The sequence below is a fragment of the Struthio camelus genome, chromosome 2, assembly GCF_040807025.1.
Source record: "Struthio camelus isolate bStrCam1 chromosome 2, bStrCam1.hap1, whole genome shotgun sequence".
Classification (NCBI taxonomy): Eukaryota; Metazoa; Chordata; class Aves; order Struthioniformes; family Struthionidae; genus Struthio; species Struthio camelus.
Window position 1 is genome coordinate 21492541 of NC_090943.1, and position 17468 is coordinate 21510008.

The 17468-nt window shown below is 48.8% G+C and overlaps 1 protein-coding gene across 1 annotated transcript; it reads right to left on the reverse strand.

The window, feature by feature from the left end:
* Positions 1–1114: 1114 nt before the first annotated feature.
* On the reverse strand, positions 1115–17443 carry BMI1 (BMI1 proto-oncogene, polycomb ring finger). The gene is made up of 14 exons (XM_068934581.1): positions 17263–17443; positions 16237–16348; positions 16064–16127; positions 15925–15959; positions 15255–15314; positions 6499–6632; positions 6000–6096; positions 5191–5246; positions 5019–5069; positions 4654–4762; positions 4518–4563; positions 3886–3984; positions 3357–3437; positions 1115–3272 (listed from the first exon to the last, which is right to left on the reverse strand). The coding sequence occupies exons 1-14, from the start codon at positions 17399–17401 to the stop codon at positions 2943–2945; spliced, it is 1413 nt and encodes a 470-aa protein (XP_068790682.1). The 5' UTR covers positions 17402–17443; the 3' UTR covers positions 1115–2942.
* Positions 17444–17468: the final 25 nt, after the last annotated feature.

A 17468-nucleotide genomic window follows, 5' to 3' on the forward strand; every position in this document is an offset into this window, starting at 1 on the left:
ACGCAGCATACTTTGGCTTTACTCCTCGATTTAAATAAATTCAGTGCCGGATAATGAGAAGATTCTTCTGCTGTATTCCTAGCTGAATTCAATTCTTTCCAAATAATAAGTATTTACATATATTTCTAGCGAAAACCGTTCGCTATATATACCTAAAAAAAAAAAAAAACCGCTGCTGTGAACCCGGGAAGGTCGATTCAGCACAGCCCCGCGAGTAGACCATCAAGATGTTATCTTTGACCGTCTTCCCGAAAGCGCTTAGCAATATACCCGCTCCGCAATGCCATCTGCCCAGGGCCAACAAACCCCAAGTTTCACACGGCAGCACAAACATCCCCAGCGGCTTCTGTACCCCGGCGAGAGAGATGCTGAAGACGTTTGTTCTTTTTCTGACGACCTGGAAGAAACCGAACTGGCTGTAAGAACTTAACGAACCTCGAAAGGAATCATCCACCTCCGATTTCTTTTCCCATTCCTCACGGACACTTTGCAAGGACCAGCAGCAGTTCCGTTGTAAGGCTGAGAGTTGACATTATCAGCTACTTCCAGAATAAATAAGTGTAGTTTGATGAGTGTGTACAATCCTGTTTCAGGTTCAGTGTTAGTCTTTGTGTGAATTAATTCACACAGTACATTATAAGTAACTCACATAGTTGAGGGAATCATGCCAAGATACATATTCAGTCGCATGGAGAGGTCTCTTTACATTATAATGTATTTAGTTCCACCGATGCTTTAAAAAGTAATCCAGAGCAGGACAGGCACAGCGTGGCACTAGCCAGCACAGAAATCCCGTGCAGCCTTCTCACCCACTGCAGTTTAGCATGGACTAAGTTAGGACAGATAGGAGGTAAAACGTGTGGCTGACTGGAGTGTGAGAATACACCATTTATTCATTTCCATTAATTACTCGAGGTCAAATAAAGAAGAGCAAACGTTTTCGAGGGAGGTGTCCAAGACAAATCACGGCGATTTGCAGACTTTTTTTGGTGTTGTTTTAACACTATAGTGTTCCGCTCACTATAATCTTTTATAGACCCCCAAAGACTTTCAATGAGAACAAGATGTTTGTCCTTTAATACCACATTATCAACAAAGCTCATTTGCTATTTTTCAATGAATTATCCCTTTTATTTATTTATTTATTTATTTGATCAACTATAAATGAAAGTTATTCGTGTATATAAAACTGAAGTTTTTACTGTTGAAATTGAACTGTACATGTTTACTACAGGAAAAAAATATCAACTCTTGTTTAACAAGACATTATACATCAATAAGCAATAACCTTGTGGAGGATTTGCAATCACCTGGTCTATAAAAACAAGCAGGACAAATAACAGCAATTTATATGCAAAAGTAATGATTTAATGACTATAAGCAAGACAAAGCAATAGAATTGTGCTTCTTTTGCAGACTGGAGACAATGAAATGTTTAACTACAATTTTCCCGTACAAACATGAAACAATATCCATATAGAATAAACACCCTCACAAATGTATAACTGATGGGTGATGAACACACACGAAGTTCGACCAAAGCAAAGCACAAACTGAAAAGTGTTCTGGGCTGTTCATATTTTATGTTGGAAAAGTTCCTTCTACTTAAAAAAAAAAAAAATACCCTTAGAAGCCTCTAATAAAATGCTCCTATGTGCAGGCCATTAAAGAGGAGGCATTCTCCACAATTTATTGGAAATATTAAAGTACCTGTTAAATTTTAATGAAGTTAGTACTGTACCATTTACATATATATTAAAACAAATTTAGATAAAATGCCTTCATCCAGCGAATTGCTGGTTCCTTAAAATTTATACCAAATAGTTTATGGCTTCTATAATGATCCCATGTGCTTTTAAAAACACAGTCCCACCACACAAAATAATAAAAATGTAATCAAACAGGTCAATTACTTCCATGTCCCTCTTTTTTTTTTCTTCACTGCATCACTTCAACAACATTTGGTAACGTAAAAATATATCACCTGAAAAAAGACAAAGCCAGTAAAAACCTTTTAAGATTGCCAATTGCCTCCAGGTTATCAGAGACTTGAATGTGCTTTCCCAATACTGTAGCTGTCACACAGAGAGTGTTTCTTGCAGTATGAGCAAAGCTCAAACAAGCGGCATCTGCAAGGGTCGAACCAGAAATTTAACAACCGTATCATGAGTGCATGAAACACAATATTTTCTTTATAGTATTTATAAATATATCATACAATACTGTTTCCTGTTATGTCATATACCAATATGGCATTGTACAATAAGCATAATGCCATCTGATTCTTACAAAAGCGAATCATTTAAACAAGTCAGTAAATAAAACGGTAATACCCGCTTTTAGGCATACAGATTGTAAAACTGAAGTTTACTTTTCTTTTGATCGGTTCTGCGCAGCAACAGAGAATTAAAGATGCAACATAAGAATCAAAATGGCTAATACGCAAAAATTGTTATTCACAGTGACATGGCTACATATATGCATTATTCTATGCATATTCTTTCCGTTTTGTTGAATTTCAAGATGAAAAAGCACTTGCTTTCTACAGGTTCACAAAACAGCATAATAACAATAACAAGTGAAGAGAACGCAATGGAGGAGTTAGTCTGGATTAACAAACTACTTCCCAGGATTTATATCAACTTCTGGAGAGTCCCAGGTCCAGATGATGGGGACGGAAACAACTCCACATCATTCCAAACACGTGAAGGTGTAACTTTTGTTTGCTTCCCAGTCCTTTGAAAACAATTTACATATCAATCTTGCGTTTTAATTAACGTCCATATTGAATGTCACCTAGTCCGCCTTTTATAGCCAAGTTCAGTGTCACTACAAAAGAAAGCAATTTGGACGATAGTCACATGTATTAGCATCTATAAAGCTGTAATGGCATGGAGAGATCTATATAAATGAGGGGTGGGGGTAGTAGTCTCATTGGCAAGTCAACCAGACGAAGTCGCCGAGGAGCCATTTATGGAGGTTTTCCGCGCTCTGTTGGTGAAGGAGGACTGGTGGTTACTGCTAGGGCTGCTGCTGGTGCCATTCATTGTACTGGAGATGTGCGGGAACTGCGGGTGAGGAGACTGCACCGGGGTGCTGGGGCTGGGCAAACACGAGGAGGTGGAGGGGATGCCTCCCGCTGGGCTGCTCGCCTTGTCGCTCCCAGAGTCACTTTCTAGTTCCCCGCTGTTATTCAAGCCTTCCCGCTGGTGACTGATCTTCATTCTCTTGCAAGTAGGTCGCACTCGGTACTTGAGAGGGAGAGGCCCATTCTGCAAGGCAAAGAGAAGACCCCGGTAAGCACCCTCGCGGGCCATGGCCAGTCGCGACCAAAGAGGAGGCACGCTGCTAATTACCCGTCTCCAAGTATAAATGTAGGCAATATCCATTAGTGTGTAGTAGTCCTTCAAAGGCTCCTCTTCGTACATCACATCGATCTATTTAAGACAGTAATCCTCACGTTAAGAAGCATACAGGTATTTACCAGTAACACATGCTTTCTTTGAGGTGAAAGGAGCCCCAAAGCAATAGATTAGAAACTTTAAAATTTGCTATACCAAAAATGGAAGGGCAGAGAGGATTTCTGTAAATACAAGGTATTTTTAAAATATGTTACAGAACAATTTCTTGATACCTCAATATTTACAGCATAGAAAAGTTACAGAGGGTCACCAAACTCTTCTGTGAGATATTTAAAAATACGCCCTTAATCCTGTCAACATAACGCACACTCTGGAAACACTTCGTGGTTACTGCTTGCTGGAGCTGACTCAAACAAGCAATCAAAAAAGTAAACTAATTTAAGAAGAGCGTTAACTAGCGTTAGCAGATTCAGAACAACAAGATTAATTAAAAAAAAAAAAAACACTATTTTCTCTTAGGTACCTGGAAAGTATTAGGTATATCCATTTTACTCCGCAGGAACTTCCTTAGATGCATCACAGTCATTGCTGCTGGACAGCGTAAGTATCTTTTGTCATTCACCTAATGATACATTAAAGAAAATCAGTCTACTGAGAACAACCAATCACTTCCACCGAAATTATATTCTAATATTCTATGTGAGTTTTTAAAATGCATGCACATTATTTAATTATGAACTACTATGATTTTGAGGGCCGTTTAAAGATACGTCAGGAATAAAAGGTAAAATATAGTTCCAGAGAAAGTAATAAAAAAGTAAGTAATTGTATATGCAAGCAGAGTTACTATTCACACTGTATCTCTTTCCAAAATACATCTTTGTTGCATATTGATTAAAAAATATATTTTTGGAATGCCAAAAAAATCACATTCAACCCTAAAAGTAATACTGCAGGTGGTTTTTTTATTTCTCAAAGTTGTTTACATATATAGCTGTAAGAAGCTATTCTACCTCTTCTCTACCTAGTACCATAATAGGATGTGTGTTTCTTTTGTTCTGGATACAAATATCTATATATTGTGTTCAACCACAAACCTGCTCAAAAGATGTTTGTGTGTGCTATGTTTCCTCTAAGTAAAGGAAAGTCATTTACCTCTTCCTTTGATTTTTCTTTCTCCTTATTTCCTTTTCGTTCCAGTCTGTGAAAAGGAATGAAACAATTACAACAAATAATAAACGTAGCTGCTAACAGTCAGATAAACATAAAATATTGCCATTCTGGAACTTGCCTATTCTGGTCAAAGAATTCAATGGATAAGCTTATTATCTCGTCGTCTGTTATAATTCTTTTGTCTTCGTCAGCCACTTCTCCCCTGTCTTCATTAGAGCCATTGGCAGCTGCGCAGAAATTTCCACAATAATTTACATTTTGAAATTCAAATCAGGAAGAATGGCAATTCTCAGTAACAAGAAAAAAAGTCTCCATACTAAGATTATGAATTAAACCTACCTGTTAAAACAATAAACTTTTATCATACTGAATTTACTTCTTAAAATTCATTAATGGTAGTACATAATTTGTAAGATAAAAAGGAAACAGCAAAGCATCTAGGTCTGTGCTATTTTATTAAAGTTGTGAACGAGAAACTATTACCATCAGCTGATGGATGAGCAGCGTAAAAATCCCTTCTTCTTTTCATTTCATCTAAATGGAAAAGCATATATTTTTCTTTTAGCATACACTCTGTAACTCCAGGTAGGGATACAGGATAGCAGTTTGTCTCTGCTGTTCTGCTCTTAAGAATATAAACGATTTAACTACTTACTTTTGAAAAGGCCTGGTACTAGCTTGTATACAATATCTTGAAGAGTTTTATCTGACCTAAAAAAAATAAAACCCAAAACATAAAATTAAGCAGATGAAGCAATATTTTAATCCAAGTGGCAGCTCCTAATTTGTAATCTTTCACAACAATGAGACATCTTCTACAAAGTGGAACGCTACTCCTGAAAACTTAGCTGAAAAACTTCATAATCAAACTAACATGATTTTAAATACTGCTATAAAATAAACCAAAAAAAAAACACCCTCAGCTGTGACATAGCAATTGAAAAATAATTCTCCCAGATTGAAGGAAGGCCTTAAAAAACATGTTTCTCCCCCTCTAAAAGAAGAGACAGAACACGACAAAGTAACACTGAAAAAATACTTCTGAAACAAGAAGTATGCTTTAAAAGGGTTTGACTTTTAGCTTCAAAACTTTTAGCAGCAGTTTTCACAGCAACGATCTATGGTTTGACTGAAGCATGAGAAATAGAAAGTGGAGATAAAAACTGTCGGATTGGCATACATGAGAATGGAACCGAGGGAAAAGGTATTGTATCAATGTCTAGCTTAGGCAAAAATAGAAAAAAAGACCAACAAAAACTTTCAGTCTCACATCCAGTGAAATCTTCTATTTCAATCAATGACAAGACTCCAAAGGGAGCGCATACGCACAGGTTAGCTTGTAAATTGACAAGTCCTTTCAGATTTAAATCAGAGACGAAGAGATAACATCAACACAATTACTGCTACTCTCCACTTATAAAGTAAAATAAGACATACATGATATACATTACATCTTTCTCCTACCTTATATTCAAAAGCGGTCGAGTTTTGTGCACTTGGACATCACAAATAGGACAATACTTGCTTGTCTCCAAGTAACGCACGATACACGTCTTACAGACTGGAAGTCAAAGACGTAAGGCTTTTAGTAATAGTTCTAGGTGATACTGAAATATGCATAGATAGAGGTGCGATTTTCTAAGCTATGCAAGCTAGTAAATCGTCCATTGTCAGAAGCGCGCTGCTTAAGCTAAACAAATACTCAAATAAGCTGCAATTAACATGAAAAGGAGACACTTGGACTACATATATTATTACTTTAACAAAGACCGTAGGGCCGTTGTCAAAAAGCACTCGCAGGCGGCCAGGTCCCCCCTTTCCCACGTCTGCGGGAGCCGCAGGGGCGCTTGCCGCCCGTGCCGCGGGTGCTGCGCGCGGCGCCGCGCGGCGCTGCGCTGCGCGGGGGCGAGGTGCGAGGCGCCGGGGCAGCGCGCCGCGCCGCGCCGCGCCCGCCAGTACTTACAGGAGTGGAGACACTCGATGATGGTCGTGGCATCGATGAAGTACCCGCCGCAGAGCACGCACATGAGATGGGGGTTTAGCTCGGTTATTTTGATTCTGGTTGTTCGGTGCATTTTGGCGTGGCAAAAGGCGGCTCTGAAAGACACACGCGGAGACCAGTGAGGGGGGACGAGCTCGGGGCCCCAGGTGCGGCGGCGGCGGCCCGGCCCCGGCCCCGGCCCCAGCTCCGGCCCCGCGGAGCGGCGGGGCCGGCGCCTCAGGCCGCCGCGCAGCCCCCGCCGCCCGGCCGCCCCGCCGAGGCGCGGCTGGCCGCGGCAGCCCGCGCGGCGCGGCGCGGCCCGCCCGCCGGCCGCGCACCGGCTCTGCCCGCGGCGCGGGCCGGGGCGCCCTGCGCGGCGGGGCCGGCGGATGCGCGCCGCGGCGGGGCGGCCGGGCGGAGGGGCGCCGGGGGGCCGGCCGGGCACTGGGCTGCTGGCGAGCAGCACAAAGGGGAACCAGCGCCTCCCGGTGCGGCTGCCCTGGCATTTCCGGAGCGCGGGGAGGGGCGGCGGGGGAGGGCGGGGGGGACACGCACCTCGGAGCGGGGCCGGGCACCGGGGCTGCGGGGCCGGCCCGCGAGGGGGTCCGGGCGGCTGCCGCTGCTGCTCGGTGCCGATCCGGATCTGCTCCGCTCTCCGAGGGGGTTGCTATAGCAACTTACACTTACACTTGGCATCCTGCCACCGCTGGGAACACACGAGAGCCGGGCGGGGGGGCGGCCGGGGGGCGGGCCGGGCCGAGCCGAGCCGGGCCAGGGGGTGGGACACGGGGCCCGGGGGCTGGCGAAGGGGGTGGAGGAGCCGAGGAGCCCGCGGGGGTCTGGGAGCCCGGCTGCGCGGGGAGGGGAGGGGAGCGGAGCGGAGCGGAGGGGAGCGGAGGGGAGGGGAGCGGAGCGGAGGAGGAGGAGGGCGGACGGAGGGGGCGGCCCGGGCGGCGGTGGGGTGCTGCCCCCCGGGGGGTGCCGGGGCGCGGCGGGGGCGGCCCCGGGCGCCGGGTTGCGCCGGGCTGCGCCGGGCTCGGGGTCTCAGCCTGGCGGAGGCGAGCGCAAGAGGCTCCTCCCGAGTCTCGGCCATTTCGGATCCTCTCAGGGGCCTCTCTCCACGTCGACTCGGTGCGAGGAGCTGGGCTGAGACCGCTGCTCTCCCCCTCGGCCGCCTCCCTCTCCCGCCGCGCCGCGCCGCGCCGCGCTCCGGGCACCGAGCCCCCCGCACCGCCGCCGGGGCGCCGAGCCGGCTCCTGCCCGCGCTGCCGGGATCCCCTTTCCCCCCGCTCCCCTTCCTCCTCTCCTCTCCTCTCCTCCCTTCCTTCCTTTCTCTCCCCCCTCCCACTCTTTCTTTCTTTCTTTCTCTCCTTCGTTCTTTCCTTCCCCCCCTCCTCTTTCGAGTCTCATTTGAAAAGCCTCCCGCCGACGAAGAGAGAGCGCTGCAAAGTTTTGCAAGAGGTGGAAACAGATTTGCAGCACCAGAGTAAGGTGTTGGGGTGGGAGAAAACAAAACTCTGTATCCTTTAATAAACCTCCTTCTCAGCAATGAAACACACTAAGAAAAAGAAGTAAGCCCAAACCGACTTTAAACGGTACATTAGGGACAACATGCAAAGGACCATGTGACCAAATCATTCCTAAAGCTAAATCAACACCTTGTCAACACAATGCAGCGACTAGAGTGAAAAACAAATGTCATTTTCACAGTCTGCAGCCCATAAACCCCCATCACAGGCAGTGGCACTAACGTTATATGCACATATACAACTTAAAATGAGAGGGAATAAGAGGGGAAAACTCCACGAGGGGGGAACCCCTATCAGCCTCGCGAACTGCACAGTAAATTATTTTCTGTCAAACAGATCCTGAAAATTTTAATACAACAGTGTTACTCAAATGCAAACTATTAATTCCCCCATGGCAGTGCTCCCAGTACACCAGCTAATTTTCCTGGTCCCACTCTCCCCGAGACAGAGCTTATAAGCCACCTCTTACTGCAACGTGTGAGCTGATGCAGTCTCGAGACACAACGTTGCCTGAGGTTCTCCCCAGCTACTCGCAAACTTCGATGTTAGGCAGCGAAATAAGACAATACACTAAGGTTTCCCAAAGCTTTGAATTTCGGCCAAACTGTCCAGGACAGGGGTACAACATTTCTCAAGAAGTGTACACAGCGCCAACGAGCGATCTTAGCAAGGAAACTTCTCTCGCTGCTGCAGGAGAAGCTTTGAACGAGCAGCAGATAAAACTCCCCAATATCAAATGATATCAAGCAAACAAACAGAAAAGCAAAGTGCAAAAGCACCAAGTGAGACCAGATCCCCAAAGATGCTCCTAGCACCGTGCTGGAAAACGAGACCCACACTTCACTGTACTGCCCTTTAAATGTCGCTTCCAGGGTCTCTGACCCTCCACTTTTTACTTCTAAACTGATACCGACGGGTTGCTTTTCCCAGAAAAGGCTCCTGTGCCTCAGTCTCTGAAGAGCACAGTACTGCGAAGCCAGCGACTCTGAGGTCTCTTTAGGTACTCAAATACGGACAGACTGCTGTCACGGTTCTGTGTTTCATTTGTTAAAATCAATACCTTATCGTTCATAAATATCTGAACTAAAAAACCCAGCAGTGACCGAGGTCATGTAAGTCGGCTGATTTAGAATTCTTTCCCAGCCCTGACATCCTGGGACAAACCTTTTAAGACATTAACACGTTTTATTTCACGCAAGCGTAGCCCTTTCCTAACAGGAGGAGGATTAAATTCAACCGTGAAACTTGTTTTGCCGAAGCAACCCCTAAACGCGGGTTATTTATTGCCCAAAGTTAGCACATTTTCAACATGCTATGAGTTATCTTTGAAATCAGTGATTTTATGCAGCAACTGCATCAAGCACCTAACTGCTCACCCGAAGCCACCCGCACAGACCCACACGCAGGCGGGTGTGCGCCTGGGTGCGCGCCCGGAGCCCAAACGCAGCAACCTGAACGTGGTATTCTGGTACAAGGGAAATCCTTTCGGATTTTTCAGCTGGTGGTGATAACACGAGGCGTACCAACACTTCACACAGGCAGTGCAAACAGCCTCTTAACCAGGAAAATATATATTTACACACTGACACATGGAACAACTAAACATAAAATATATGAAGACAGTGCTTGCTGGAAGTAAACAGCGCCAGCCAACTGATTGTTTAGAGGCCTTAAACGGGTTATGTCAAAATGAAGAAAAACAGAAGTGCATTCCCCTGCTAAGAATCAGCTACATTATTAAAAATCTATAAAGGCAATAAGCTATCAAACCTGGTTTGACAAGTCTCTAAGAGAAAATGCATAAAAAATATAGAAACATCATTCAGATAGGTTTGTGTACTTTGCACCTACATCCACTCGGAAAACTCTCTCATCAGTAATAAAGAAGCTGTCATTCTACATCTTCACCTATTCTCAATAGGAACTACTTTCCTAGGAAGTCTATTATTACTCTTTCACTTAAGAATGTCCACATATGTTTTAAAGGAGGGATAGTGTTTCTTTCAAAGAACGCATGTGTAGCTCAAATATCTTTGCCTAGCACACTGCAGCGAGGAAAGACCGGAATAATGGCAACAGAGTGTAAAAAGACCTCCAGCCTTTAAATCACCTCCCTAAAACTCACTATCCGAAGCACACAATCCCTCTACTTCAAAATATACTAAAACGTTAATTTTGTAGCTATCTGACTGATCGGGTAGGTCAACACTTTGTATCTCTGGCAAACTGCAAAAAAAAAAAAAAAGTCTGCCTCAGTAGTTTACAGGACATGCTGTAACTAGGCACTCTAAGCAGTTTCACTGAACTGTATTTCCAGAATCTCCCTGGTCTTTGGGACAGTCCCATAAAATAAGTTACTCTGACCACTACAGGCTATGCAAAAATCCATCTGATGCTCAGCTGGCAACTGGGCACACATGCCTAGATTTTCTTGCACTTTTTTGAAGGGTGGAGGAGTGACTCAAAGTTTCTAGATGCTGAAAAGTGCCTATCTCACTTTCACAGAAATGCGATTTTTCTGCTGCTTTTTACCTCTTTATTTGTAAATATTTACAGTAAACACACAGAAACGACGCAGGTTATATACTGCCAAGGCCATACAATTACATAAACACACACAATCAGCTTTCTAGTGCTACCTCTAAACAGCATGACGAGCCAACTCATGACACGTTTGAGACTTGACAAAGGATCTCATGTTAATTTACCCTTCCCGGTCTCAGGAGAAAAAATACCAGTCAGAGAAAAGAAATTCAAAAAAACCACTACGTGCTACAGGCACATCACCTTTGCTCCAAAGGCTCTAACAAATCGCACACCCCAATTCCCAAGGATCACAGTCAAACTGCTATCTCGGCAAAAAAGTTATTTCTCAATTTTAGTCACCCCTGTCCTCTCCCAGCAGGTATAAACCTAAAAACTTTAGCATTTTAAGCACAAATGTAAGAGGAGACATTGGAAACAACTGGGAACCGCCATCTTACAAACCATCAAATTTCACACAAGTACTTGTCCAACTTAAGTTAATAACATTTTCTGTTGGCTGCCCCGCAGCCTAACAACCCCTCCAGGAGGATCGCTACCCCCTACTGGCCCTATCTCTATAAAATGGGTGCGTTATCTGGCATTTTAACCTCCCCCAGACACATTTATTTCGGAGAGGACTGAAATCACTTGACCCAGGCAGCTCCAGATTTCATGAACGTCCCTGTTTAATCAAAATCTGCCTTTAAACAAAGGGCGCTCAGGCCGGGATGGCAGCAGGGGCTGGAAATATAAATATTCTCCTCGGGGACCATGTGCACAGAAACATTTTAGGGGGCATCTGGAGAAAGAAAGGAACTAAAATTTGCAAATGTGGGTGCGTAGCGAAAGCGAGTGCACAGGCTGCTGCTGCTGCTGCTGCGTGTCTATATGTGTGTGTGTGTGGTTGGAGCAGACTGTCAGCGCTTTTCCCATACGGAGAGCTTGGGGGACACCTAGGCTCCCCTTTGCAGCCCCCAAACCAGCCGAAAACCGCCGCAAAGCCCCCTCAGCCCCCCGCCCTTGGTAAGGAGACACCTCGCTTTATACATACCCGGAAAAAGGAGCCGGTGGGTGATGATCGGAGCGGCCAAAAAAGACAATGAAAGTTAAAAGTCGTTCAGCAGAAAATGAATGTGAGCCAAGCGGCCATCTTGAAATGAACTGCAGACGCTGTCAATTGCAATAAGCTTATTGCTGCTGCTGCTGCTGCACTCTGCTCATTTTAGTTACAAAACACCCGGGTTTTCTCCTCTCTTCCACCGACCCTTCTCACTCCCTCTCTCTCCCTCTGAGTTTGCGTTTTGGGTGGCTTAGGAGCTGGGAGCTGAAAGTCTTTCTAATCCGGATGGGTTCTCTCTCCACCAGCCCATTGTCTCTCCCTCTTCCCCCTGCTCTGCCTCTTGGTCTCTTTTTTTATTATTATTATTTCATAGTTGTTGGTGGGGGAAACGGGGGAGGGCGGGTGGAGGAGGGAAAAATGCAACGCTGAAGGCACACAGTGGAAACTGACACCGTCCCCAAAATGGCTCGGAGTTCGCCCGCCCCGCCAGCATCACGTGGGGCTCCTCATTCCTTAAGGGTGGCCTGGGAATTAGTGTCGGTGCAGCCGGAGCCCGTCAGCCCCGCCGTGACCCAGCCCCGCACCCCGCACCCCGCCCGCCGCCGCCGCCCCCTCCCCTCCCCGCCCGCCGCCGCCCCCTCCCCCCGCCGCGCGCACGCCGCCGCGCGCCCCCTCCCCCCGCCGCCGCCGCCGCCGCCGCCGCCGCGCGCGCACCGCACGCGGCCGTTGCCTCCTTTTCGCCGCCGCGCACCCGCCGCCCGTCCCACCCCCCCGGCTCGCCGCGCTCCCCGCCGCCCTCCCGCCCCGCCGCTCGCGCTGCGCGATTTCCCTTCTCCTCGCTTCGCACAATATCCCGATTCCGCCTTTTCTTCCCCCCCCCGCCCCCCGCGCCGCGCTCGCTTTGCCCATTCCCGTTCTTTCTTTCATTCCCTCCGCTCCTACTTTCCGCCTCTCTCCCCCCTCGCTCCACGCGCGCCCCCCTGCCCCGCTTCTCACCTCCGGCGACCGCCCCGCTCCACGCGCGCCCCCCCACGCGCCGGCTCCCCGCGCCCCCCCCCGCCCTCAGCGCCGCCCTCCCCTCGTCCCCGCCGCCCCACCTTCACGGCGGCCCCGCCGGCCCCACGCGCCGCCCGCCGGCCACGAGCTCCCGAGACGCCTCCCCCCCGCCGCGCCCCACGCCCTCGCCTCCCGCCACGCACTTGTTGCGCGCTCCCCACGCGCGGCCTCGCCGCCCGCCGCCCCCCCCTCCCGCGGGCGGGCCGCGCCTCCCGCCGGGCACCACCCCCGCCCGCCTCACGCCCTCGCCGCCTGGCGCACGTGGCCGCGGGCTGCTCCGCGCCGCTCCGCGCCGCGCGCAGGGACGGCGGCGGCCCCGTGGCCCCGCGGACCGTTGGCGCCGGGGGCGACGCGCCCCCCTCAGGGGCCGCGCGCCGCCGCTTTCCCGCCCAGCGCCGCGCAGCGCCGGCGGCTCCTCGCGCCCGCCCGCGCCAGCCCCCGCGGCGGCCGCCAGACGCGGCCCGGCGGGGCCAACAGCGCGCAGCGCGCAGCGCACGCCGCCGCCCCGCCGCGCGGCCGGCCCGCGGGGAGCCCGCGCGGCCGCGCAGCACAAAGTGCCGCCCGCAGCTCGCGGCGGCTGGCAGCGCGGCGCGGCGCGGCGCGGCACCGCGCCGAGCCCGCGGAGCTGCTGCGCCCCCGCCCGCGCCGGGCCTGCCGGGGGCGGCCAGGGCCGGGCCGAGCCCCGCCGCGCCCCCCCTGCGCGGCCGCTCTGCCCGCCGGCAGGTGCGGGCGGCTCCGCGGGGCGGCCCCCGGCGAGCTGCCCCGCGGCGGTCGGGGCCGGGGCGCGGAGAGGGGCCGGCGGGGCCCCGCCGAGCCGCACCGCGGGCGCGCAGGGAGGCCGCCAGAGCGGAGCCGCCGTCGGGCAAGCCGGCGCTCGGCTCGGCTCGGCCCGGCCCGGCCGCCGCGGGGCTGCCGGCGAGGCTGTCCGACTCCATAAAACTGTCTGAAAGTCCTTTTCCCGCTCACCCGGCGGGGACTAACCTTTAATCGCACGGGCGATGTAAGAGCAGTTCAATGAAATAACAAAGCGCGATGGGCAATTTGGCAAGCGCGCGGTAGCAGCAGCGCGGGGGGGGAAGGGGGTCGCCTCTGAAGTAGCTGATACTACATTTAGCGTCGCAGTTCTAGGTACAGCTAATCCACTCATTAAAAAACGCAGAACAAGAGGAAATCAACTTTATTAGATCCCAGAGAAAAATAATCAGCGATAAATACTTAAAGGACACAAAATAAAATAGAAGGAATGCTTTGAAGACACAACAGTTAACTGAATTTCTACCACGAGTTAATTTTCATGAAAACATGACAGGAACAAAGAATGGCATCTGCCTTCACGAAATAGTGACTTCGCTTCATTCACATCCAAGAACTCACAAAAAGGAAAAGTTTACGTCACAAGGTGTAAATAGAGATGAAAGACATTTGTCATTTAGAAGACGCCCTTAGGAATGGGAGTGCTTCAACTCCACACGCTGACACCTTCCTTCCATCACATCTGAGTCGCTCTTTCGAGACTTTTTGCAGCATCTTTTAGTTTTCCAACTAAATCCTAAGAGATGAAATATTATATCAGAATAAAAATATTTTGTAAAAAGTCAGCTAGCAGTAGAACATAACATGACAAGGAATAGCAGCACTGTGTACCGCAAAGAAACGTTGCAGCTGATGGACAATTAAAATAACTGCACATTTCACAACATAGTAAAACGTAGGAATTAATGGAAAACACCTTTAACATGTATAACCGACTAAAATAGATCACTGTTTTTAACGTGAAGATTTTATCAGCACCATTACGATGGTTCACGCTAACATTTGGTCGAGGCATTTAAGTCCTACATATATTTCTAAAAATCCTGAAATTATTTTGAGTGCAATTTTATATTAAGGCCGTTCTGCAGGCAAAGTATGTCAGATTCCGATAAGTGAACAAACCAAATCAAAACACTTATTTGTAAGTAAAAGAGAAATTCGGAGACACATGTTTAAAAAGTAGCAGTGTAAATCTGAAGTTTTAATATCTTGGTTGTCTCTACCCCCAATCCCTCTTCCCAGTCTTCCACAGTTTGGTCACTTTCAAGCATTACAATACCTCTATTGTTCAGTTACACATTTAAATCGCTAAGCAAAGATCAACGTTTGTTTCAGTACGTTTCTTACATGTCATTAACACCACCGAAGAGCCTTGAGTTCATATACTATTCTTACTCACCATATGTATTTAAATCATTGATCTATTGTGCTTAACAATTTCCCTACACCACGGGAAATGACTGTTTCAGAAAACTGATTAATTTCCTTCCAAATAAATATTACAGAAAACAGATAAAATATTTATGCAGGTAGAGAGAACTATTTCCATGCAACTAAAATCAATTGCCACACAACTTTATTTGAGAAGGTAAGATGACTACATTCAGACAATGTTTTATACAAGATTCTCTCCTACCCTCCCAATCCTGGATATTTTGCTGAGAACAGTTTATAAACTTTCATTTTGATTGACAGTTAAAAAAATATATATATAGTCACAACTGGAGCCAAACAACGATGATAGAAAGAAGTACCTGTAATTGCTCCATCGTGCAACTAAAGCTAACATCTGGGTGTGATCCTGAATCATTGCTCTGAAGGAAAAAAAAAATACCTGTTTTATTAAAAAATGTCAAGAGATTGCATTTTTTTTCCTTTGAGGGTACTGGGAAAAGTAGACAGACAGTACCTCTACATTTAAGGTCACCAAATAGGACGGTTGGTAAGTTTTATGAAGTTGATTCGCCTAATTTAAAAACAAAGAATATATAAAGAGTCAGGTTTCAGAACTAAAACAGACTAAGGAAACACACCGATGTGTTAAGATTACCTTGATCTGATATTCCAAGCGCCAAGACACATCAGTTATGTGGAGGGGAGATCTGCCTATGCTGAAAGACACAACAGTTACATGTACCCTACACTTAAAAAAAAAATCAGTTTTCTAAAGCTGTCCATCAATAAAGTTGAGAACCTTTTTCTGATATTTATAATGTTTAATGAAAAGTTCAAAAGGTTACTTAAGAACAGACTACTGAAAGGGGAAAAGAACATTTCAACAGTTGTTTTCTGTTAAAAATTTAAAGAAAAAAAATTTGTGAGCAATGTTTCATACTTTAATCACTTAAAGTACCGATGTATGTTTCTCAGGACACTTTTAAAGTAGCTGTAACTCAAATTATCTGTGCTGACTGACTGACCTACCTTCCTAATATGATTTCCAGTGTATCCTTGTTTTTCTGAAAAAAAAAAAAAAGAAAAAAAGAAAAGAAGCACATATCTGCTAGATTCAAATAAATTGTTACCAGAGGAAAACAAAGTATGGTAAAATTGGTTTAAAAACCTGATATTCAGTGCAAAATTCTTCTATTCTTTCTCTGTCCAATTTACAGTCTTCTAGACATGTGCTAGAGAAAAAAAAGACGTTACGAGTTTTTTGTTAACATTAAGTCAGTGGTATAGTTTATAGTAAGCAACAGCCACTAGAGAAATGAGGTAGCTTCACAGTGTTAGTACCTTATAGCAGATTTGTCGGCTTTCTGTTTTCCTGCCTCCAGTATACACGTTGCAGCTGCTGCATGGCAATGTTTTAATACCGTAGGGTCAATATCTTTCAGGTCTGGATCGTCTAAAATAAATGAATCACTGATGACACACTTATTTGCGAAGTCCCGGTACATGCCACTAAGGGCTTCTTCTCGCCCTTTGAACGGTATCTTTTCTACCAGAACTTCAAAGTGACACACATCTGAGGTTTGAGAGCGAGAGCACGGAGCGTTTAGGCAAGGTGTCGGGGCGGGGGGGGAGAAAGGAGAAAGGAAGGGGTTACATATATCGCGAAAACCGTGCCAGAACGGTTGGATTCCTCGGCACACGCCTAAGTGCATCTGCGTCTCCTTCCCACTAAAAAAACAACCAAAAAAAGGCACCGCGAGGAAACCTCGCTTTCCCCTCCGGGACCGTGCGCGCCGCGCAGCCCCGCCGCCGCCCGCGCTGCCCCCGCCGCCCCCCGGCCCGGCCCGGCCCGGCCCGGCCGCCGCCGCGCACCGGCTCCGCGGGCGCAGGCGGCGGGTCGGTAACACGGCGGCGGAGCCCGCGCAGCGCCGGGCAGCGCAACCAGCGCGCAGCAGCCGGCGGCGCCGGGCGCGGAGCAGCGAGCCGCTGCCCCGGCGCGCACCCCGCTTTTAACTGCTTCAAACTTCAGCTGATTCCGCACAGGCGCACTAGCGGTGACACCCGCCCGGCGGCACCCCGGAGCCGGCCGCGGCCGCAGCGCCGTCCCACCCCCGCTGCCCCGCGCTGGCAGGCGGTACCTGCGCGCACGTGCGCGCGGGCACGCACATAAACACCGGCGTGCGCGCGGGGCTGCGCGGCCGTGCAGGCAGGAGGCGCAGACCCGCCGCGCAGCAGCATTCACCCGGCTCAGGGCACCGCGGCCGGCCGCGCAGCGCCGCAGCCGGCGCGCAGGTGGCTCCGCGGGCGCTCCGCGGGCGGCCGCCGCCGGGCGGGGCGGCGCGGGCGGGGCGGGGCGGCCGCGCTTACCCAGGCCGGCGGGGGCCGCGGCGGGGCCGAGGAGGCTGCGGAAGGCGGCGCGGAGCAGCGCGGCGTAGGCGCGGCGGGGGACGCGGCGCGGGTCGCCCAGGAGCCGCCAGCCGCCCTGCGCGTACGGCGACAGCTCCATTGTGAGCGCCGTGACCTTCGACACGGCCACGTGACGCGCGCGCAGCTGATCGCCGCGCGAGGCGGGG

Coding starts and splice junctions, on each gene's coding strand:
- BMI1 (XM_068934581.1), bottom strand. CDS start 17,401: ATGGAGCTGTCGCCGTACGCGCAGGGCGGCTGGCGGCTCCTGGGCGAC. Junction 16,128..16,236: donor GCCGACAAATCTGCTATAAG/GTACTAACACTG, acceptor TTTTTTCTCTAG/CACATGTCTAGAAGACTGTA. Junction 5,247..5,999: donor CGACCGCTTTTGAATATAAG/GTAGGAGAAAGA, acceptor TATTTTTTTTAG/GTCAGATAAAACTCTTCAAG.